This window comes from Giraffa tippelskirchi, chromosome 11 (assembly GCF_054371585.1).
Source record: "Giraffa tippelskirchi isolate mGirTip1 chromosome 11, T2T-mGirTip1v1.2.pri, whole genome shotgun sequence".
Taxonomy (NCBI): Eukaryota; Metazoa; Chordata; class Mammalia; order Artiodactyla; family Giraffidae; genus Giraffa; species Giraffa tippelskirchi.
This window is the reverse complement of record NC_137285.1, coordinates 112,890,269-112,915,105: the sequence shown is the minus strand read 5'-3', so window position 1 is coordinate 112,915,105 and position 24,837 is coordinate 112,890,269. Positions and strand designations below refer to the sequence as shown.

At 40.4% G+C, this 24,837-nt stretch overlaps 1 protein-coding gene and 1 long non-coding RNA gene across 3 annotated transcripts in view; both read right to left on the bottom strand.

The window, feature by feature from the left end:
• RRAS2 (RAS related 2) overlaps nucleotides 1–24,837 on the bottom strand; it is a 78,393-nt gene that overhangs the window by 8,351 nt on the left and 45,205 nt on the right. For both annotated transcript variants that reach the window (XM_081545153.1, XM_081545151.1), the window contains 3 exons: nucleotides 5,097–5,184; nucleotides 4,085–4,187; nucleotides 3,805–3,913 (listed from right to left, as the gene is read on the bottom strand). In XM_081545153.1, the coding sequence (XP_081401279.1) occupies nucleotides 3,805–3,913; nucleotides 4,085–4,187; nucleotides 5,097–5,184 (300 nt within the window). The remainder of the gene's footprint in view (nucleotides 1–3,804; nucleotides 3,914–4,084; nucleotides 4,188–5,096; nucleotides 5,185–24,837) is intronic.
• LOC145527339 (uncharacterized) lies at nucleotides 16,061–24,710 on the bottom strand. Its single transcript, XR_014069690.1, has 2 exons — nucleotides 21,662–24,710; nucleotides 16,061–16,690 (listed from the first exon to the last, which is right to left on the bottom strand). It is a non-coding gene; the product is annotated as an uncharacterized LOC145527339 (long non-coding RNA).

Below are 24,837 nucleotides of genomic sequence, written 5' to 3'. Positions count from 1 at the left end.
AACAAGCTGACCAGCAACTGACAGCAATCAGACTGGTTAATGACTATGAACCTAAAAAGATGGCCAGAAAGTCAGCACTTCCAAACAAGGGGAAGTTTTTATGGGGTGCCTGTGGCCTGTCCAGGTTCATCTGGTAGAGCAAGTAACGATGCCAAGATATACAGAATAACACCTTTAATTCTGAAGAGGGTTTTCAAAGGTAAGAAACCTTTAGTATAGCATTTCAACTACTATGAGTAAGGCCCTCAAGGCTAGAAGGACAAAGATATGTTTGTATACCCAGGGCCTAGGAGAGAGTTTGCCTCAGCCCTCAGATACCTGACACAGACAAGGAGGTATCAACAAAGGGAGGAGGGAGGAAGCCCAGGGGATACTGCTCCAGAGCTAAGTAAACGAAGTGTTTCAAAAAGGAGAATGTGAGTATCTGTGTCAAATGTCACTGACATCTGCGTTAAGTGTCAAATGTTACTGACATCTGTGTTAAGCGGTGACCTTGACCGGGTGCATGCCTGAAGTCAGTGCCAGAAAGGAAAAGAAGTAGAGAATGAGTGTATAGATAACACTTCTAAGCAGTTTTGCTTACTCGAAGGAGCAGCAAAAAGGTTCTCAAAGAGGGATGTTAGATTAGCATTTGCTATGGTTGCTGCTGCTGCTGCCAAGTTGCTTCAGTCGTGTCCGACTCTGTGCGACCCCGTAGACGGCAGCCCACCAGGATCCTCTGTCCCTGGGATTCTCCAGCCAAGAATACTGGAGCGGGTTGCCATTTCCTTCCCCAATGCATGCATGCATGCTAAGTCGCTTCAGTCGTGTCCGACTCCATGCGACCCTATGGACAGCAGCCCACCAGGCTCCTCTGTCCACAGGATTCTCTAGGCAAGAACACTTGAGTGGGTTGCCATTTTGCTATGGTTACTTTTTGTTTTAAAGATCAGAGCACTGCAGCACGTCTCAGGCTGATGGAAATGATCAGGCGGGAGAGAATTGGAACACCTGGATGGAACAACTGCTGCGGTGATGCCCAGGAGAAGGAACGGATGGGCTCCAGTGCCTACCAGAGAGGTTGGTCAGAGAGGTGAAATTTATCCATGCAAGTGGGGAGAAGCAAAACTGATGGGGCACACGGGCACTTAGGTTAGTGCATGTGCAGGTGGGAACACGTAGAAGTTTCTCAGGGAAATAGGAAAATACCACTCATTATCAATCTGCTGAGAATGAGGAGGGGGAAGTGTTATAACCTTAAGAACGAGAAAGTTAAGTATCAATTATCCAAACAAGTGGGAAATGAATGGACTAGGGAAACATAGGAGGATTTCCAGTCAGCACTAAAGGCTCTCACATAAGAGTACTGACGATGACTTTTAAGTGAGTTAGCTAACACCCCAAGTGCGGGTGTGAAGGAACCTAGAAAAGAGAAGACAAAGCATGGGAGGAATAAGATGTCTCTCTGTGCCTATTCTTCAGAGAGGAGACCTACAGGAATGAGCAGAAAATTAAGCAGTTTTCAGCCATTTGCTTTTCTCCCTCAGATACATATACACATTTGAACCTTTCAGGATTTATACAGTAACTAATGTCTATGCATATGTTTTAAAGCCCAGAAATAAAGAACTTATTTCAAGCTCATTGCCTATCTTTGAGGTGATGAAAATATTAAACTTATTCCCAATATTGCTTCTCTTATCACCGTGGTGTTATTTTGCTCTGAGACTCTATCACTTTTATAAAAAAAAGAAAAAAACTTAAGATGAAAAATTTATAAATCTATGGTATAAAACAAAGCCAAAGTACCACGATATGTTAATATCTGCAGACAGATGGAAACCACACTCCAAATACTGGCAATCTTCACTATATAAATGGCTTAAAAATAATTCATACTGATCCCCTGCCCCCAAGCTAACGAGGGCAAGACTTGTTAGTTCTGATGGACACACTCTCCCCTCCTCTGTTCTCCCTAATTTTACCAAACGTATAAAACGTATAGAAGACTCCCACCTCAGCCCAGGCCTGCCAGCTTATTCCTTTACTGGAGTTACCACCACGAAAAAGCTTGAGAAAAACCAGGGCAGAAAATACATCTATCCAGCATTAGATACAGCAAGAACCCCCTGTTCCATGCAGAGCTAGTTTGCCATTAGTTCTCAGATCCAACAACATCTACAAATGTTTCTAGTACTAGAAAGGGCTGAGAAGGGCAGTAAAAAAAAGTCCTACTGAGCAATATTTAATAAATATAATTAGATTGAGAAATGCTGAAGAAAATCGTCATCTCAAGATAAAATATAAAATTTTTTAAAAAGATGGACTGTCTACTCCAGGTTTTAGGATGTGATCAATGCCATATCCTAAATTACTTTCAACAGCTTATACTGGTTTGAAATGAAGATAGAATGTTTCACCTTAACTTTATAATAAATCAGATCTGAAAGAGAAGTAGTGGTAAAATTTATTCTACATCAGGTAAACATTTCTAAATCTTAGCATTAGAACAGTATCATCCTCTCAAGTCTTAAATTTGGTATACCTTCAACAAAACTTTACAAATAGAGCACACGAATCAAACATTATGTTTTAAATAATGCTAATTACAAAATGGAAGTCTGTCCTCAATGCTGTTTGTCAATCCATTTTTCCTGATGTTTGCACTTTCAAACAAAATCTGTCAACAAAAGATTATGTTAACACCAAGATTATATAACAAAAGAGAACTTAAATACCAGCAACAGTTAAGAAAGTATTTAAACAATTGTATTCCAGATGAGGGGTAAAGACAAAGACCTAAATAACGTAGCACCTCCATTAACTTACATCTGATCTTGTTCCCCTCTCCCACAAAAAGATGAGTGGCCAATATATACCAAAAATTTTAAAAATCAAATGTGAAATACTTGGGTAAAGAACAAGTGAGCATAAATAAGCTTTCAACTAAATACTAAAAATATTATTTTCCAGCAGGTTATTGGGCAGTTAGAGCTGCTCATGTGATTAACAGGACTTAGAAAAAATTCAAATACTGTCATAAAGTCATTCTCTAAATTAGGTAATTCAGCATTAACACAGAATTAGGCTACCCGGGTGACTCAGATGGTAAAGAATACGCCTGCAACGCAGGAGACCTGGATTTGATCCCTGGGTTGGGAAGATCCCCTGGAGGAGGGCATGGGAACCCACTCCAGTATTCTTGCTTGCAGAATCCCCATGGAGAGAGGAGCCTGATGGACTACAGTCCACCGGGTCACAAAGAGTCGGACACGACTGATCGACTAAGCATAGCACAGGGGTAATTTTAAAAGTATCTAACTAGGTTAGAGCTGTAGGTCTTACCTTAGAAATTATAATATGTGAATGGAGATGGTATAAAATACCTGCAGGTTTATAGTACACTGAAGTTTTGTATAATATGTAAAAATTTAAGATCCCCAAATCTACTTCCTTTTAATTTGTCACCTGTTACACTGCTGCTGCTAACTCGCTTTAGTCGTGTCTGACTCTGTGCGACCCCATAGACAGCAGCCCACCAGGCTCCCCTGTCCCTGGGATTCTCCAGGCAAGAACACTGGAGTGGGTTGCCATTTCCTTCTCCAGTGCATGAAAGGGAAAAGTGAAAGTGAAATCGCTCAGCCGTGTCCGACTCGTCGCGACCCCATGGACTGCAGCCTACCAGGCTCCCCTGTTGATACTCCTATCAAATCCAGTGTGCCACACTCAGCACAGTGTTTTTGATCATGGCACTTTCTCATTAAATATAGCTGTTCACTTACATAATTACAAATAACTGGTTTCCCAAGAGCAAAACCCTCTCACCTGTCTCTGATGATCCAGATCTGCTTTATTACCAATTAAAATCATTGGAAATTCATCACGATCCTTTACTCTGAGAATCTGTCTTTGAAACTTATAGATTTCTTCAAAACTAAAAACAAAAACAAATTCATTAATTTGGTCAAGTACCAGAATTCAGACTCCCCTGCCCCATTTAGTACTTTCTTACTTTTCCTTTTTCTATACAAACAAAAATGCAAATTTAATGAACAGTGATCTAGACATGAACAGGAGAGATCTACAATTAAATATTGATACAAACCTGCCTCTATCTGTGACTGAAAAGACCAAAAGGAAACCCTCGCCAGTTCTCATATACTGTTCTCTCATAGCTCCAAATTCCTCTTGTCCCGCTGTATCCAGAACTAAAGAAAAAAATGAGAAATGTAATGATGTTCATGTGTTCATCTCACAAAAATGGCTCCCTCACGTGGGCAGGCCCAGTTAATGTGACTCCTTTGGAAAACATCACACTTGGTATAATTTTTTAAACAGCATTCCCCTTTTAGTACTTTATTCTCAATGCTAAAGACAAATATATTCTAATGGCAGACAGTCGCCGAGTTATCTTTATCAGTGCAGGTTGATTTTGCAGTTAGAATACATTAGCATAGCAATTACAAGGTTAAAAATATCAAATCCATATAGGCAGACAGAGTCAGACAACCTCTGAAGTCACTTGGATGTTTACCTCCTCTATGAAGAGAACTGAAAAAGATACCTGTAAATTCAAGAAGGAAATGCTGGTGTACCCCACCCCCCCAAATACCATATTGACTGTACAGGTGCTAAGGTATTCACTGATATCTGTGAATAAAAGAATCATACAAGTTAAAAGAACAGCCCTTTCTCTTGTGGAGGAGTGGAATGTTTAGCCAAGCACAAAACACTATTTGCTAAGGCCTCTGTGCTATAAACTCTAAGCAAGTTAGCAAATATTGAAGCTTTTCTATATTTACTTCACCCATTTTAGCCTTCATCAAAATGCAGGAAGAGCCAAAACTCAGTTTTTTTTTTCCCCAAATGTCCCAATAAATACAATTTTAACAAGTTACAGTGACATGACTAATTTTACCTGCTCTCAATCCAGTTATTGTTTTACATTACATTTAAATTGCCTAACATGTAGATTCATCAATTAAAACTAATGAAAAAGATGAACTTATATTCAAGATCACCTAACATTTCAACTGTAGCTATTTAACCTAGCAAAACTTCAAAGCTTACTTTAAAAATATGATACGTGAACCATCAAATAAAGGAAGATTACTTACTGTCTAGCCGGGCCGCCCGGTCATCTATCACGCACTGCTTTGTGTAGGAATCCTCGATGGTTGGATCATAATCCGTTACAAAATAAGACTGTAAGAAAAATAACAATTTTAAAATTTATGCTTATTTGCCCAAGTACCAACGTAACTTTACCCAGAACTCATCAAAATATTTTCAGTGTATTAAAGTGTATCCTACTGTGTCAATTCCCTATTAAATGAAATCTATTCACAGCAGCTTCCAAGTGGAGAAAGGGTACTAAATATCTTTGAATTTTCACATCTGAAACATGTAAGAAGATTGTAAAAGCTCTACTGCAGTTTTTTCTTTTTTCATAATTAATTTATACACACCTAAAACTCTAGATCTCAAGTTCCAGAAAAACTAGAAACACACCTTTAGCTGTAATTCAGGTCTATCTCCAACACAAAAGCAGGCATCAGTCCTTAGAACAAACTGTACCAGTTTTGGAACAACAGAGACAACACAAAGTCTGTCTGATCCAATGCCTGATCTTCTCGTCACTTTTCTCACGCCTTGTCTTAGTTCCCTTTCAGTTGCCTTGTGTATTACCCTAAAGGACATGATTTCAGGATTTTTTTTTTATCCGCATGAATCTCAAACTTATTCTTTCACTGATATTTTTGTTATTTTTCCAACTATTTCTTCTTTTGTTAGCAAAGCCACCCAACCATCACCTTATGAAGTCATCACCAGAAGGAGGGCAGTTAAGGCAGCAGAGGAAGAAGGGAGGAGTCCTAGCAAATCACTTCATGTTTGATTATTACATTTCACAATCTTTTTAAAAGATTTTAAAAAGAAACCAGAAACACGCATCTGAAAGACAACTGATTTCCCCCTTCATCCAGAAGGGCACTACCTAGGACACTGATGTCAGTTCTGAGTGTCTCCCTTACTCTCCCCTCTTGACTGACTTCCTCAAAGCCTATTTTGCCACTAAGTCATCACAAAATCTGAGGGATGACTTGGAGGAAGGCAGCTTAATGCTAGAAATGAGCACTGAAGGTGTTCAATCATTCTTTTGGCAAGGGCTCCTGGAAACTGGACCTGCTGGCTCCAGGGACACATCGTTATGAAGAGACAACCCCTGCATGGTGAGCTGTGCACACACCAAAAAGCTACTTAAAAGCAAGCACTCTGAACAGGGCAGCAAAGAAACTCCTCGTATGGGGGCGGATGGGGAGGGGGCAAGGACTAATCTTGCTACCCTGACTTTACATATTTATTTTAATTTTGAATGATAACTTCCTATTTTTTATTTGTATTTTTGGAGTAAATTTACTTATATAGAATTTAGCCGTAATTCTATTTCCCTTTGGTGGCTTCATTTAAATCATCAAATTGCCAACATCGGTTGGGTCATCAAAAAAGCAAGAGAGTTTCAGAAAAACATCTTCTGTTTTACTGACTACACCAAAGCCTTTGACCGTGTGGATCACAACAAACTGTGGAAAATTCTTAATGACATGGGAATACCAGACCACCTGACCTGCCTCCTGAGAAATCGGTATGCAGGTCAAGAAGCAACAGTTAGAACTGGACATGGAACAACAGACTGGTTCCAAATCGGGAAAGGAGTGTGTCAAGGCTGTATATTGTCACCCTGCTTATTTAACTTATATGCAGAGTACATCATGCAAAATGCTGGGCTGGATGAAACACAAGCTGGAATCAAGATTGCTGGGAGAAATATCAATAACCTCACATATGCAGATGACACCACTCTTATGGCAGAAAGCAAAGAACTTAAGAGTCTCTTGATGAAAGTCAAAGAGGAGAGAGAAAAAGTTGGCTTAAAATTCAACACTCAGAAAACTAAGATCATGGCATCTGGTCCCATCACTTCATGGCAAATAGATGGAGAAGCAGTGACAGACTTTATTTTTGGGGGCTCCAAAATCACTGCAGATGGTGACTGCAGCCATGAAATTAAAAGACGCTTGTTCCTTGGAAGGAAAGCTGTGACCAACCTAGACGGCATATTAAAAAGCAGAGACGTTACTTTGCCAACAAAGGTCCGTCTAGTCAAAGCTACGGTTTTTCCAGTAGTCATGTATGGATGTGAGAACTGGACTATAAAGAAAGCTGAGCGCCAAAGAATTGATGCTTTTTTACTGTGGTGTTGGAGAAGACTCTTGAGGGTCCCTTGGACTACAAGAGATCCAACCAGTCCATCCTAAAGGAAATCAGTCCTGAATATTCATTGGAAGGACTGATGCTGAAGCTGAAACTCCAATACTTTGGCCACCTGATGCAAGAACTGACTCATTTGAAAAGACCCTGGTGCTAGGCAAGATTGAAGGTGGGAGGAGAAGGAGAACAAGAGAGGATGAGATGGTTGGATGGCATCACTGACTCAATGGACAGGAGTTTGAGTAAGCTCCGGGGGTTGTGGACAGGGAAGCCTGGCATGCTGCAGTCCATAGGGTTGCAAAGAGTCGGACGTGACTGTGCGACTGAACTGATTTTTTTTTAAAAATTACCAACAGAAGTGGCTTTGAGTAGAAAGCCATTTCCATCACCACCCCATCCCCATTTTAAAACAAACAGATATCAAAACAATCTTTGAACTGACTCTCTGGAACCCACACCTCTTCTAAAAGTAAATACAACTGGCAACATGTTCTTTGTACCCACTATTTTAAACAACACAGAAAGCAGTCTTTCACCAAACAACCTAGGTAAAGCACAGTATTTAAATCTTAAGGTAAGTTTCCTGAAACATGTTTCTCCATAGTAACCTGACACTTCCTGCCATGCTTTCATCTTGTAAAACCTAAGTTTCATTGACTACTCCCAAGTTATCCCTTAAGGTGCCAAAATGACCCTCCCAGTCTGTCTGAAAACACAATGGAAAAATATTAAATATTTTTTTTTCAAATGTTCAAGTCATGTATGATAGCTCAAATTCTTTCACTGTGATGGGTTTCTTTGCATTGTGATACCAAATTAAGAAAATAACACATATAGAGGACTGTTGGTTTAAGCAACACTGCTGCTAAGTCGCTTCAGTCGTGTCCGACTCTGTGCGACCCCATAGACGGCAGCCCACCAGGCTCCGCCATCCCTGGGATTCTCCAGGCAAGAATACTGGAGTGGGTTGCCATTTCCTTCTCCAGTGCATGAATGGGAAAAGTGAAAGTGAAGTCGCTCAGTCGTGTCCGACTCTTCAAGACCCCATGGACTGTAGCCTACCAGGCTCCTCTGTCCATGGGATTTTCCAGGCAAGAGTACTGGAGTGGGGTGCCACTGCCTTCTCCGACACTGAGGGCAATTATATTGTTTTTCCTTTCTGTGACCATGGAAGTTTCATATTTTCTTTAGATGTTTTGGCTCTTGAAATACAATCTTAATGTTATAAGAATTTTGCCTCTTCACCAACACTGGCATGCATTTATTCCACTCATTAATGTTTAAGATAAGTTAACTGTTGCAATTTCTGGATATTTAGGTCTACATTTCATCTTTGCTGTGTCCTATTTTCAAAATTTGCAGAGACCTTGCTATATACAGATTTTAAAGAACCATCTTCACTAAAAGCATCACTGCCCCTCAAAAGAGATCCATCTTAAGGAACATTACTCAGTTACAACATCAAAGACTGCTTTCCCTCTCATAATTCTAATAAGCCACAGGTTATAATGTGCCTAAAAATAGCATTCATCATGTGCAGGTAGGAAAGATAAATTATCACCTCCTATCCCAAAGACTTAATATTTTTGTTACTTATACTTGGGTCCCAGATATTCAAGGCAGCAGATCACCAACAGGAAATCAGTCTCTGGTGATGGCGAGTGCTGGATTTAATTCTAACTCTACTACTTTCTAGCTGTGGAACCTAAGGCAAATTACCTCTTTAACCTTCAGCATCTGTAAAACAGGATAGTAACACAACCCCATGGAATGGATAAAATGAAGTAATGAATATAAAGTGCCAACACATGCTGATGACTAATAAATGATGGTCAGTGTATTATTCTGTCATGTAGTTAAATGGTATGAACTAGAGTTTTTATTCAACTGAAAAAAAGATGTGCTAATACCAGGAATGGCTATTTTAACCCCAATCCTAGTTATACCACAGACTAGACTTGTTATCTAAAATGTTGTGAATCAAGATAAAAGCTCCACATCTGACGTTCTGGAAATATTTCTTTGGCTTTGAGCAGTAATTACACAAGTATATATAATACATATGTAAAAACTCATCAAGCTGTACATTTAAGACATGTGCATTTTGTATGTATAAAAACTATACCTCTATAAAATACATTAATGGTTCCCTGTTGCTTCTAGGAATCAGCACTTTCTTTACACAGTTCACAAAGCCCCCTAGTTTGATGTGTGTTGTTCACCAGTCAAAGTGCTATTCTTCACTACCTGAATCCCTTCTGCTGATTACTCTTGGTTTCATTCACTTGTTCAACAATTATTTATGGGGCATCCCTGGTGGCTCAGATGGTAAAGAATCCACCTGCAAAGCAGGAGACCTGGGTTGGATCCCTGGGTTGGGAAGATCCCCTGGAGGAGGGCATGGCAACCCACTCCAGTATTCTTGCCTGGAGAATCCCCATGGACAGAGGAGCCTGGCAGGCTACGGTCCACTGGGTTGCAAAGAGTTGGACATGACTGAGCGACTATGCACAGCACAAGGATAAGGTCCCTACTTTCACAGAACCCACTGCTTTTTACACATCTAGCAATTGTGCTGTAATTGGGTCAAGGGGAACAGGGAGTATTAAAGGTATTCGCATGAAATGCCAGTAACATGCTTGTTCAGAAGGCAACCAAGTGTAAGCAGTTAATGCTGCAGGCATACACAGGAACTATGTGTACCTTCATTTATAGAGTCCCAGCAATTTGCTGGAAAAGAAAACAGTCTCATCCCCGAGGTTGAAAAAAGTTACCAACAGCCCAAGATGGATATTTTGCAGCAGAAAGCAAGGAGAAAAAAAAACACAGTATTGCATTGTGGAAGACAGCAGAGGCTCGGGAAAGGGCAGGAAAGGACAGTGGACTAAGAGTTCAGCCCACTGAAAGGGGGAATGGGAGTTACAGGTGCAGAAAGTAGTGTGTTTTCCTGAAATCACAGGAAAGGACGCATGGAGAAGGATCTCGACTAGAAAGAAAGGAATATCTCTTTTCAATAGGTGGGATGCCTTCCAGGTAGTAAGAAGGGCAAATGTGGACCTAAGTCTCTTTAAGGTTGCTTGGAATTATGGGGAAAAGCTTAAGATTAGGGAAGCTATCCCATTCAGACAAGGAGATTTTCCCTGATAAAATATGGTCTGAGTACGACTGTCCAAAGCGTAACAGAATAGTGATAGCTAGGAATGCTTTTCCTGCCACACCACAGAAACTCCACTTAGCTTAAGAGAACTGCCACTTCATTCTTTTCCCATTCAAACAAGCTGCCTTAAGGAAGATAAGGAGGGGCCCAGGAGGAAAGAGAATAAGCTGATGTAACTTCTGCAATTAGTGGCAGGAGTGACAAGTCACTCTCCAGGCACCAAGGTCCTGGTGAAAGTGCAATTCCCAAACACTGCCACGGAGCGGTGCCTGGTCTACACCCTGGGACGGGTAATGAATTTCCTGAAGATTCTGGGAAACTGGTTCAAGTCCACTACTCTTGCATATAAAAAGGGCAGGAGGTTAGACCTGAGGTGCCACTGGGGAGCTGTAAACAAATGACAGGGCATTTCTGAGCAGAGCAAGGAGTCCTCTAAACTCATGGGGCACAGAAATGGGAAAACCTTGACAATTCCTGAATCTGGATAATGTGTATACAAGTATATATTATACTGTTCACTATATAATTATATACTGCATATATTATTTAAAATTTTTTAAAACTCTGGTGGTAGTACATTAAGTACTACAGGAAGGGTCAAATCAAAGGAAGAATATAGTAGATCCTTTTTAATCCTAAGCTTTCACCTCACTCTACTCAAGATCAATTAACTCACCTAGAAACCTGATTTTTTTTTTTTTGGTCAGAATATCTTGCAGTTCTCTTTATATTTTATTTTTTCACTTTTACTGTCCATCATTCCTTCAACCCGACTGGAATACAAGCTCTATGAGGACAGATTTTTGTCAGAGGTAGAGTGACTTGCCTAATGTTTAAAGAGCAAATGGATCCAACATTAAAATCAAAACTTTCCAGGCTTTTTGGTCAACATTCTTGCTCTACTCACCCTCTCTGGAGGTAAAGCCCACTCATTTTCATCCTCCATTCCTGCTTCCACTGCTCCCATTTTTTTTAAAAAAATGAAATATCCTCAATCAATAACAGGAGTCATCATTTATTAAGCACCTGCCATGTGACATGCAGTTTAAAAATGATACACATAAATTTTTCCCAAAGATTCTTCAGATATGTATTTCCCTCTTAAATTTTTAAGTGAGGCACAGAATTACCTCTTCCAGGTCACCCAGCTAATAAGGAGAACTACGATTTAAGTTCAGGTCTTATCCTAATGAATGTTTTAGAATTCTTGCTATTTAATATAATTCATAAGATTTCAAATCTTTCATTCCTTTATTGGCCTATAAAACAAGAGTAAAAGTACCAGGAAAAATACAAAACAAGGAAAACCGAGGCTAACAACTACATGGTTCCATTCTTTCCTTTCTTGTGGTCCTGTTCACCTCCACCCTGCCCCTCAAGGGGCACACAGAATCCAGGTCATGAAACAAGCTAGACACAAAATTCTGTGGTTCTCTGCTCCCTTCTACTTTAAAAAGTCATTACTTCTAGCCTCAAAACCTGTATTGTTTTTTAAATAATGATAAAATAAACCCAAACATGAGGTTTCACGAGGGCTTGCTTTCTACTAATACATGCATTTATATAGAAAGTCTTTACTGGAGGCACAAGGTGAGAAGAAAATGTACGGGCTATGGTGTTTGAGAGACCTGACACTCAAACACAGATGCTATTCTACTTTCTAGCAGCTTGATTAACATCTCTAAGGCCCATTTTCTCAACAGAAAAGAGAACAAGGGTAATTTAAGGAGGGCATATTCCAGCACCCACTTCAGGATAATGGAAAAGGCAAACCAGAAAGGAAGGGGTGAGGGCTGCTCACAGAGCTGCCCCAGGGACTGGAGAGAGCTGCGATCACCAGTGAGGCCATGTGTGCCACTCTCCTCTTCCTGCTCTTTCCGGCCCACTGTGCCAAAGGATCCTGACGTGCAGGGAGGCAGCAGGGTGAAGTGGGAAGAGCTGGAGGTGTGAGTCCGACGGACAAGAATACAGCGCTACCACCTTTACCAGCTGTGGGAAACTGGAGCACCTCATTTAACCTGCCTGAACCTCAGTTTCCTTGACTGGAAGATGGGAATACTAACCGAAGCCCAAACCACTTACTTTCTTTTGCAAGGCCTCCAACTCTCTAACCAGAAAATGACCTCAATATGCTCTGAATTCCTCCTATCCTTTAAGGTGATGATAGTTGGGACTTTCCCAACTTTGAATATCCTGTCTTACTGTTAAAAGTTGTGATTTGGAAAATATATATATCAAGCTTTATGTATACCATGTAATTGGTACTTACAATTTCCTAATTGCTCATCTTTTCATGTATGTGTGTATGTGCGTTAGTCGCTCTGTCATGTTCGACTCTTTGCAACCCCCTGGACTGCAGCCCACCAGGCTCCTCTGTCCATGAAATTCTCCAGGCAAGAATACTGCAGTGGGTAGCCATTCCCTTCTCCAGGGGATCTTCCCAACCCAGAGATCAAACCTGGATCTCCTGCATTGCAGGCAGATTCTTTACCACCTGAGCCACCAAGGAAACCTAGTATATATGAATATGTGTATATATGGATGTATAAATGAAATACTGAGCTAATAAACTCAATATATTATAAGCAGAAAACTTTCTTCAAAGTCCTTCTATGGGCAAGCTTTCCCTTGCAATTTAATGAGATCTGAGTTAAATCTCCTAATTTTTTCTAATCATTCAATTATAAATGCTTTTCAATTACTTTCAGCCCAAAGAACACTGTGATTTCAATAATTAAGGTGGCCAGTCGGCAAGCAAAAAGATGTTCAATATCACTAATTATTAGAGAAATGCAAATCAAAAATACAACGAGGTACCACTTCACACCAGTCGGAATGGCCATCATTAAAAAGTCTACAAATAACAAATACTGGAGAGGTGTGAAGAAAAGGGAAACCTCCCACACCGTTGGGTGGAATGTTAAGTTGGTACAGCCACTGTCAAGAACAGTATGGAGGTTACTCAGAAAACTAAAAATAGAGTTACCATGTGAACCAGCAATCCTACTTCTAGGAATATACACAAACAAAACTATAATTCAAAAAGATACATGTGCATCCCTATGTTTATAGCAACACTATTCACAAGAGCCAAAAAACATAGCAACAACCTAAATGTCCATCAACAGGTGAATGAATAAAGAAGATGTAGTACATATATACAATGGAATACTACTCAGCCATAAAAAAATAATTCCATGTGCAGCAACATGAATACAACTAGAGATTATAGCACTAAGTGAAGTAAGCCACAAAGAGAAGGACAAATACCATATGACATCACTTATATGTGGAATCTAAAATATGGCACAAATGAACCTATCTACAAAACAGAAACAGGGGCTTCAACGGTGGCTTCAGTGGCTAAGACTCTGAGCTCCCAATGCAGGTGGCCCAGGTTTGATCCCTGGTCAGGGAACTAGATCCCACATGCCACAACTAAGACTTCATTCTCGTGGCTCAATGGAGATTGAAGGTCCTGTGTGCCACAATTAATACCCTGTGTGGCCAAATAAATAAAATATTAAAAAACAAACAAAACAGAAACAGACTCAGACTATAGACTTGTGGTTGCCAAATAGGGGCAGGAGAAGGGCTGGGAATTTGACGTTGGAAGATACACTATTACATTTAGAATGGATCAACAAGGTCCCAATGTACAGCACAGGAAACTATATTCAATATCCTATGAAATCATAATTTGCTGTTGTTCAGTCGCTCAATAGTGTTGGATGTTTTGCGACCCCATGGACTGCAGCATGCCAGGCTTCCTTGTCCATCACCAACTCCCCGAGCTTGCTCAAACTCATGTCCATTGAGTCAATGATGCCCTTCAGTCATCTCGTCCCCTTCTCCTGCCCTCAATCTTCCCCAGCATCAGGGTCTTTTCTAATGAGTCGGCTCTTCCCATCAGGTGGCCGAAGTATTGGAGCTTTAGGCTCAGCATCAGTCCTTCCAATGAATATTCAGGATTAATTTCCTTAAGGATTGACTGGTTTGACCTCCTTGCTGTCCAAGGGACTCTGAAGAGTCTTCTCCAACACCACAGTTCAAAAGCATCAATTCTTCAGCACTCAGTTTTCTTTATAGTCCAACTCTCACATCCATACATGACTACTGGAAAAATCGTAACTTTGACTAGACGGACCTTTGTTGGTAATGTCTCTGCTTTTTAATATGCTGTCTAGGTTGGTCATAGCTTTTCTTCCAAGGAGCAAGTGTTTTTTTATTTCAAACCTGCAGTGATTTTGGAGCCCAAGAAAATCAAGTCCGTCACTGTTTCCACTGTTTCCCCATCTATTTGACATGAAGTGATGGGACTGGATGCCATGTTCTTACTTTTTTTAATATTGAATTTTAAGCCAGCTTTTTCACTCTCCTCTTTCATCAACAGACTCTCTAGTTCTTCTTTGCTTTCTACCATAAGGGTGGTGTCATCTGCATATCTGAAGTTATTGATATTTCTGGCAATCTTGATTCCAGCTTGTGCATCATCCAGCCTGCCATTTCACATGATGTACTCCGCATATAAGTTAAATAAGCACGGTGACAATATACAGCCTTGATGTACTCCTTTCCCAATTTGGAACCAGTCCATTGTTTCTTGACCTGCATACAGATTTCTCAGGAAACAGGTAAAGTAGCCTGGTATTCCCATCTCTTCAAGAATTTTCCACATTTTCTTGTGATCCACACAGTCAAAGGCTTTAGCATAGTCAATGAAGCAGAAGTTGATATCTTTCTGGAATTCTCTTGCTTTTTCTATGATCCAACGGATGTTGGCAATTTGATCTCTGGTTCCTCTGCCTTTTCTAAATCCAGCTTGAACATTTGGAATTTCTCAGTCCACGTATTGCTGAAGCCTAGCTTGGAGAATTTTGAGCATTACTTTGCTAGCATGTGAAATAAGTGCAACTGTGAGGTAGTTTGAACATTCTTTGGCATTGTTTTTCTTTGGGATTGGAATGAAACTGACCTTTTCCAGTCCTGTGGCCACTGCTGAGTTTTCCAAATTTGCTGGCATATTGAGTGAAGCACTTTCACAGCATCATCTTTTAGGATTTGAAATAGATTAGCGAGAATTCTATCACCTCCACTAACTTTGTTCGTAGTGATGTTTCCTAAGGCCCACTTGACTTCGCACTTCAAGATGTCTGTCTCTAGGCGAGTGATCACACCATCGTGGTTATCTGGGTCACTAAGATGTTTGTTGTATAGTTCTTCCGTGTATTCTTGCCACCTCTTCTTAATATCTTCTGCTTCTGTTGCTGCTAAGCTGCCAAGTCGCTTCAGTCGTGTCCGACTCTGTGCGACCCCATAGACGGCAGCCCACCAGGCTCCGCCGTCCCTGGGATTCTCCAGGCAAGAATACTGGAGTGGGTTGCCATTTCCTTCTCCAGTGTCTGCTTCTGTTAGGTCCATACAATTTCTATCCTTTATTGTGTCCATCTTTGCATGAAATATTCCCTTGGCATCTCTAATTTTATTGAAGAGATCTCTAGTATTTCTCATTCTATTGTTTTCCTCTATTTCTTGCACTGATCACTTAGGAAGGTTTTCGTATCTCTGCGTGCTATTCTGCAGAACTGCTTGCTCTTCAGTGAACCCATCTGCATTCAGACGGGTAGATCTTTCCTTTTCTCCTTTGCCTTTTGCTTTTCTTCTTTTCTCAGCTATTTGTAAGGCCTCCTCAAACAACCACTTTGCCTTTTGGCATTTCATTTTCTTAGCAATGGTTTTGATCACTGCCTCCTGCACAACATTACGAATCTCTGTCCATAGTTCTTCAGGCATTCTATCAGATCTAATCCCTTGAATCTATTTGTCACTTCCATTGTATAATCATAAGGGATTTGATTTAGGTCATACCTTAATGGCCTAGTGGTTTTCCCCCACTTTCTTCAATTTACATCTGAATTTTGCAATAAGGAGTTTATGATCTCAGCACAATCAGCTCCCGGGCTTGTTTTTGCTGACTGTATAGAGCTTCTCCATCTTCGGCTGCAAAGAATATAACCAATCTGATCTCAGTATTGACCATCTGGTGATGGCCATGTATAGAGTCACCTCTTGTGTTGTTGGAAGAGGGTGTGAAATCATAATGGAAAAGAATATTTAAAAAAGAATGTATTACAGCAAATTGTCACAACACTGTACATGAATTATACTTCAATTTCAAAAACTGAAAAAAAATAAATTTAGATGTCTAATACAACGTCTTGGGCTTCTCTGGTGGCTCAGTGGTAAAGAATCCACCTGCCAATTCAGGAGATATGAGTTTGACCCCTGGGTCAGGAAGATCCCCTGGAGAAGGAAAGAGCAATCCACTCTAGTATTCTTGCCCGGGAAATTCCATGGACAGAGGGGCCTGGTGGGCTACAGTACATGGGGTGGCAAAAGAGTCAGACACAACTTATCAACTAAACAACAACAGAGTACAATATCTTAATTACATTAGTCAATATTCATCTAAAATTAAAAGTTTCTTTCTCTCCATTCTACATTGAGCAGAGACCTCTGTGACTGGACTGGGGTAGAGAGATAATTAAGATCAGTCATCTTCGATTTCTCCATATTATATGCATCTTTTCCACCCCCAACAAGACTGACTCTATTCTGGCTCCTTACGGGTTGGGAGCTGAAGGAGTGGAGAGAAATAAGGGAGGTTGAAAAGGTCTTACCAGTGAGAGCTGATGCCCATGATAACTTTCTCATGAGGGCCTGCAGGTTTCCCAGAAGAGGACACAAGTGAGACCCTCCACGTGCAATTCTCAGGACATGAGTAAGTCCTGGAAAACTCTCAACCCTTGGAGTTCCAAGGACACCTCCTTCCTGACTGACATCATCTTCTAGGCAGTCACACACAGTGTCTCTTTTCAGAAGCTTTTTAAATCTGGTTCCATCCAGAAACTCAGGGGAACCTATTATTGTCTTTTAAAGTGCATACTATTAACTGAACAGTCCTCTTCCTTTCTCTGCTCTGCTATCAGTCCACAGATCCGCATACTAATCATTATGTTCTCCAAACACCAGGGGATACATGTCAAGTTCTCAGAATGGTTCTATTAGAGCTTCCCCCATCATTTGGCTTCAATGAAGGGGGCTTAAGAGAAGCATCCTCTCCACTCCATGGTGTGTAGAGACGGGAAAAGGCAAAGAACACACCACTACTGACAGCTCTCTCCAAAAAAATCCTTGTCTCAGAATCCTTAACTCTCCACACTTTTACTTCCTGGTGTTAAAGTATAGGCTAAATGTGCAAAAGCAATTTAAGGCCATCTTCTATGCAAGTCCTTGAAATATGAGGGTCACCGAGCAATTACTGCTTTATTCCCAGTCTTTGAGGCTTCAAAAGAAACTAAAATAAGTTAGAGATCCAGTTAAAACCCTGTTAGATGTGTCCAACTAGATTTGATGAATCCAAGGCCTATCTCAAGCTTTTTAGAATTTCTTTGATGTTAAGCAAGGTACTCTGCACATACATAGTTAGAGCTTCAAAATATTTTGCTGTTGGAAAACCCAGTAATTATGAAGGTCATAAAGAGGAGCTAGGAATCGATTTCCAAGAGCACAGTAAGGACCTGGTTAACTATCAGTGGCCTCTGTTTGCTAAAACAGGAGCGGTGCAAATTCCTCTGGTAACACTAGAGAAGACTACAGCAACTTCAGGCAGCTGTAAGCCAGACCGGGCGCTTCCTGGTGTCACTTTTTAACAGCAGCTGTCAAGTCACAGAGAACCTTTGTTCCCTGCAACATCCTCCCTTATTTTTTTTGTCAAATGTTTCCAATGTGCTTGATGTTCCTGCACTTGAGTACATATTTTTGTTCCTGACTGAAATAAGCATTTCACTTAACATGCATGATTACAGAGATCTCCATAATTTATCCTCTAGAATGCTAATGCAGAATAATAAAAGCTCCCTAAACTCTAATTCTTTTAGCTTCTCTTTAACAAAACTTTAGTCAAAGGTGCTAATTGTCTCAGACTGTCTACAGCCACCACATGCCTTTCATGTGACTTCTGTACAATCTCAGTGATGATATATACACGTCAAGTAAAGTATGTGGCTGCCAATGAATAGGCCTGGTATGCACTACGAAAAGTATGGTACAAAGTCAACTTACAAACTGGTTATATCGCAAAAGTTTGCTTCGGAAGTCTGTTATTTGGTGCTCATTTATTTCCCCAGGGAAAAGTTGTTCTAATCTGTGTTTAGGTCCCTAGGCCAGACCACAAAGGCTACCACTGAAAAACGGTCCTGAGCCATTGTTAACCCTGAGTCCTAACCTCTGAATCAAGAGTCATCTGGCCCAAGAAGAAATGGGAAGGGAGTTTTGTTTCCTTTTCCAGAGTACAGAGCCAGCCCAAAGCTACATTTATAAGGAGGAAAAGCTTGTCAAGGGGCATTCCCCTTGTACACCCAGCCTCTTCATTCTGCCCCAAATCCCCATTACTACGCTCTTGCCCATGCTTTAGCCTCCTTCTGAAAACATTCTAGGTACAAAACTACTTAACTTTCTCCCCACTGTTCCTTCCACTCTCAAAGTAAAACTAGCAATTTCCTCACCCAGAGGCACTAGGCAGACAATTATCAGTCCAAATTAGAGAATGCTGCCAGTATGAGAGAGCTCACCCTGACCCTACAGACGTTTATTTTTCCCAAGAGCAAAATCAATCTCTAGTAACATTTTCAACACTGGTCAAGAAGAAAAGTTTCAGACTCTGTGAAGGGAAAATTATTCAGGGGTGGGCACATGGAACATGGAACAGACTGGTTCCAAATAGGAAAAGGAGTACGTCAAGGCTGTATATGGTCACCCTGCTTATTTAACTTCTATGTAGAGTACATCATGAGAAACTCTGGGCTGGAAGAAGCACAAGCTGGAATCAAGATTGCCGGGAGAAATATCAATAACCTCAGACATGCAGATGACACCACCCTTATGGCAGAAAGTGAAGAAGAACTAAAGAGCCTCTTGATGAAAGTGCAAGAGGAGAGTGAAAAAGTTGGCTTAAAGCTCAACGTTCAGAAAACTAAGATCATGGCATCTGGTCCCATCACTTCATGGCAAATAGATGGGGAAACAGTGGGAACAGTGTCAGACTTTATTTTTTTAGGCTCCAAAATCACTGCTGATGGTGATTGCAGCCATGAAATTAAAAGACACTTACTCCTTGGAAGAAAGGTTACGGCCAACCTAGATAGCATATTTAAAAGGAGAGACATTACTTTGCCAACAAAAGTCCGTCTAGTCAAGGCTATGGTTTTTCCAGTGGTCATGTATGGATGTGAGAGTTGGACGGTGAAGAAAGCTGAGCGCCGCAGAATTGATGCTTTTAAACTGTGGTGTTGGAGAAGACTCTTGAGAGTCCCTTGGACTGCAAGGAGATCCAATCAATCCATCCTAAAAGAGATCAATCAGTCCTGGGTGTTCATTGGAAGGACTGATGTTGAAGCTGAAACTCCAATACTTTGGCCACCTCATGCGAAGAGTTGACTCATTGGAAAAGACCCTAATGCTGGGTAAGATTGGGGGCAGGAGGAGAAGGGGACGACAGAGGATGAGATGGTTGGATGGCATCACCAACTCGATGGACATGGGTTTGGGTAGACTCCGGGAGTTGGTGATGGACAGAGAGGCCTGGCGTGCTGCATTTCATGGGGTCGCAAAGAGTCGGACACAACTGAGCGACTGAACTGAACTGAACTGAAACCATCATTTCATGATGCCAGTTCCCTATACTCTTCACAGCTTTCATCCTTCCAAACCCAAGGCTTTAAAAGCAGGGAAGAAATGAGAAAGGTTTTCCTCTTTCCCACCCCCCATCACCCTACAACTTTGCCTACCCGAAAGGTTAGCTTCATCAGATGACACATTTTTCGTTCACAGTACCAGTGAGTGATTTTGAAAACTGCCAACAGGAGGAAAAGGGCTGCACACAGCCCTGCCACGGCTACAGCCATGATTCACATACTTGAACCATTTGTATGCAAGTCAAGCTTGACTCAGGTGTTGCCTACCTAACTAGATGGTCATCTTTTACTGTTGGCATAATATTTACAAACCATTGAGCAACAATAAGCCAGTGGCCTCTATCACGGAGTACTTAATAGTTGTTTGCTGTCATCTCTCAATACTGTAGTCTTATACAGATAACATATAAAGCCTAAATAAAGTTTTAAGTATAAAAAATACCAAAATTTTTAAACTGACCCATTTTCCTGAACACCTTAAATTAACACAACACTGTAAACCAACTATACTCCAATGAAAAAAATTTTTTAATTAACATTTTTTAAAAGCACAGTGACTACTGGCACAGACAAGAATAATAGATAAACAGAGAGAACTGCATAAGCCTCACATCATCCCCGTGGGAAATCTGAGTCATTCCCAGACAGTCTCTTTTTCACACCAAGGCACAAGTTTTTCTTAGTCTTTCAGTTCTTGTCTTGACTGAACCTTGCACTCCTGGAGTTTCCATACCCACCTCTCCTTCCCATCCTCATAACTACTAGTTAGTCAGCCTTCCTTACCTCTAACCTCATGTGCGCCACAGCTGCCTAAACAACATTGTGCTGGCCTCTGTGGAACATTTTAGATGAACAAGGCACAAACTCCTAACCTCCAGGGGCACAAAACTGTCCAGGCTTAACCTGGATCCCATCTTGGCATCTTTCCTCTTCATATCAGGGTCCTCCCCACACTGGGAGCCCCTCTGCAGGCTTAGCACCACCACACAGACCTCAGGGCCATATCAGCTTTAGGCAAGAAGCATTCTCAACTATTACATGGTCCACATTCAGAGTCTCAACACTGTTAGTTTTGTTGGTTGTCTGACCTTGGCACAATACTACAATGCTCATAATTGCTTCTTTTTTATTCCCAAACCCCAAAATATCCATTTCTTCTCCCTTTTAACAGGCTTTTCCAATCAACAGGTGTTCCAGTTCATTTATAATTGGGCTTCTTCGATTCTTAACTCTTTTCTTATTCTGATGATCTGCTAAGTAACCCACACTGTTCCTAGAACCAGGGCCTCCTTTTTGTTTGTTTTTAAGAACGTTGTAGTTTAGTCACTAAGTCATGTCCAACTCTTTTGTGACCCCATGGACTATAGCCCACCAGGCTCCTCTGTCCATGGCATTTCCCAGGCAAGAAATCAGGAGTAGGTTGCCATTTCCTTCTCCAAGGGATCTTCCTGACCCAGGGATCAAACCTGCATCTCCCATTGGCAGATGCGTTCTTTACCACTGAGCCACCAGGGAAGCCCTTTAAGACCATTACTGGGATATAATTCATTTACCATAAAATTCACACCTTTTAAAGTACACTATTCATTAGTTTGTATCAACTTACCAGGTTATGCAGCCACCATCACTAATTCCAGAACCCTTTCACCACCCCAAAAAGAAATCCTATACCCATTAGAAGCCATTTGCCATTTCCCCCATCCCCTGCCATTTCTGGCCACTAAAGGACTCATCTACTTTCTGTCTCAATAGCTTTGCCCGTTTGGAACATTTCATATAAATGGAATCATACAATATGTGGTCTTTTGTCTCTGGCTTTTTGCACTTAGCATAACGTTTTCAGTGTTCATCCATGCTGAAACATGTGAGTACTTCACTTCTCACTTCTTCTGGTGATGTGCCATCATATGGATATACGTCAATGTATTTATCCATTCATCGGTAATGGACATTTGGGTCATTTCCACATTTTGGCTATTATGAACAATGCTGCTATGACCATTCACATACAGTCTTTTTGTGTGAACATATGTTCTTTTCTTGGGCATATAACTAGTAGTGGAATGGTTGGATCATATGGCAACTTTATGTCTAACTTTTTGAGGAACTGCCAAACTGTTTCCCAAAGTGGCTGTTCCATTTACATTCCCATCAGCAAAGTTCAAGGACTCTCATTTCTCAAGATCCTCATCAATACTTGTTACTGAAAATGCGTCTTTTTGATTCTAGCTATTCTAGTACAAAGCAGTAATCTCTTTACAGTTTTTTTTTAATTAACTTGTTTTATCTATTGGGTTGGCCAAAGAATTCATTCAGGTTTTTTCATAAGATGTTACGGGAAAACCCAAATGGACATTTTTGTCAACCCAATATTTATTTGGTCATGGTATGGGACAGAGAGGATCTCAGCTCCCTGACCAGGGGATCACACCTGCTCCTCCTGCAGTAGAAGCATGGAATCTTAACCACTGAACCATCAGGAAAGTCCTTCTTTGCAGTTTTGATTGGCATTTCCCCAATGGAACGTTGAACATCATTTTACATGCTTATTGGGCATTTGTAAATCTTTGGAGAAATGTCTGTCAAACTTTTGCCTACTTTAAAAAAGTCACATTAATTTATAAAGTCTTCCTACCAAAAGTTAATACCTATTTCCTAAATCCCAACCATGAGCCAAAGTCCTGTTATTCACCAACAATCTGCCACAATTCCAACTTCTATATATCACATTTGTGGGTAATATCTGCTCCTGTGTTCCAGACAGTAGCACTCTCTTCCCACTATGTGGCAGATCTGCAATTTCCAATGCCAAACCCACTCCCCTAACACCCATCCACACCCTCTCTAACCCTGAACTTCCCCATCACACCGAACCTCCTCTGCCTATACAATACCCTAGCACAGTTCACTTGTGCCAGTATTTGCAATTACCCTACTTCATCAAATCTAAGACAGCATCAGTTATAAGACTATCATTATTTTATATGCCAAGAATGAAAACAAAATGCTAAAACTATGGCACATCTTTCATTATGAAGCATCTCAATGTCAGTACTAAAATTCAGAGAAGAAAAAAACTGTGTGAGTTAGAATCAATGAAAGACAGCAGTTCTAGACAACAACTCTGAAAGGTTGGTGTTATTCACACTTCACAGATAGGATCATTGAGGTTCGGCAGCTAAGTGACCTGAGAAAGCTCACAGTCAGTAGGTTGGTGGAAGTAAGATCCAAATCCAGGTCTGACTCCAAAGCAATACTGAGTCCATTATACTTTCTTTAACCTGTCATATTTACATCAAAGCATACAGCATGCACCAGTTTAAAAAAGAAATGCTGTTACTCTTAAAATGTTATTTTTTTAAATTATAAACTATTGTCAAATAGAAAAAAGTTTAAAAAACAATCTTATTCAAAATGAAAATATTCCATTTCTATGTTAAGGAAAAAAGTTCTAAGTATGGTAATAGTAAAAAAATACAAATACATATACTCTTTGATCTACCAATTTTACTTATAGAAATTTATCCTACTGATACATTTGTGCATAAAAGTAACATGACTGAATTGTCCTTAACTTTTAAAAACTGGAAAAATGTAAAATGTCCTTCAGTAAATGACTGGCTAAATTAAGAAACACTCAATGCAACCAATTTAAAAAAAAAGTAGAAAAATGACTTCCCCTGTTAATATGGAGTAAACCCCATGATATGTCATTAAATAAACAAACAGTCTATATATTCGCTTTGCATATATAAAACATCTCTGGAAAGATACACAAGAAACTGTTAACTTCAATTACCTGTAGAAAGAAACAGGTTGCTGGGAGACATGAGTGGGAGGGAAAAGTAATTTGCAGGTTTGAAAACTTGAAACATGTGAATGAAAGAGGGAATCAAGGGTAAAGACCTAGACAGATTAAATATCAACCGTTAAGTAACAAAGACAGAGCACAGGAGTGTGAGGAAACCTAGATTCTAGTCCCAGCTCGACAACCAGATGAATGTTCTTAGATGAGTCAACCTCTTTCTTGGCTTTTAGCTGGAAATGAGGAATTTCCTCTTCATGATCTCTTAAAAGACTCTTTCCAGCTCTCTAATTTTATTATGACATATTTAGCTCCTACAGTGTGACAAATCTAATTTGCAGGCGCTATTGAAAATGTCTTTAAGTTTGTGGCATAACAGAATATCAGATCATAAGCCCTAGCTCCTGCTACTTTCTAGCTGTAGGCTTTGCAGCAAATAGCATCACTGATGTCATGTTTTATTACCTTAAAGCTGAGGTATTACCTATGTCATCTGGGGAAGGTGATTTAATCTCCTAAAACTCAATTTTCTGACCTATAAGATGGCCATAATAATTCTTATTTGAAAGGGCTACCGTGAAGGTGAAAGTACTTAGCACACTGCTTAGCTCAAAATGGACATTTGAAAATTGGTCTCTTCCTCTCCAAACTTAGAAAGTCTGCCCAGCAAGCAGGGAGCTGATCAACTCACTTCTGACTATAATTTTTGCTCCCCAGAGCCTGGGTTGTTACTTCCTTTTTCATTTCCTTTCCCCTCTATCCACTGTTACCTATGAATATCCTATACGCCATTTTCATCTCTCATCTCTTTTAGAGCAGAAAAGGGGCCCACAAAAGCAAAATCAGAAGTAAAAGAGGGTGATGACTTTTCC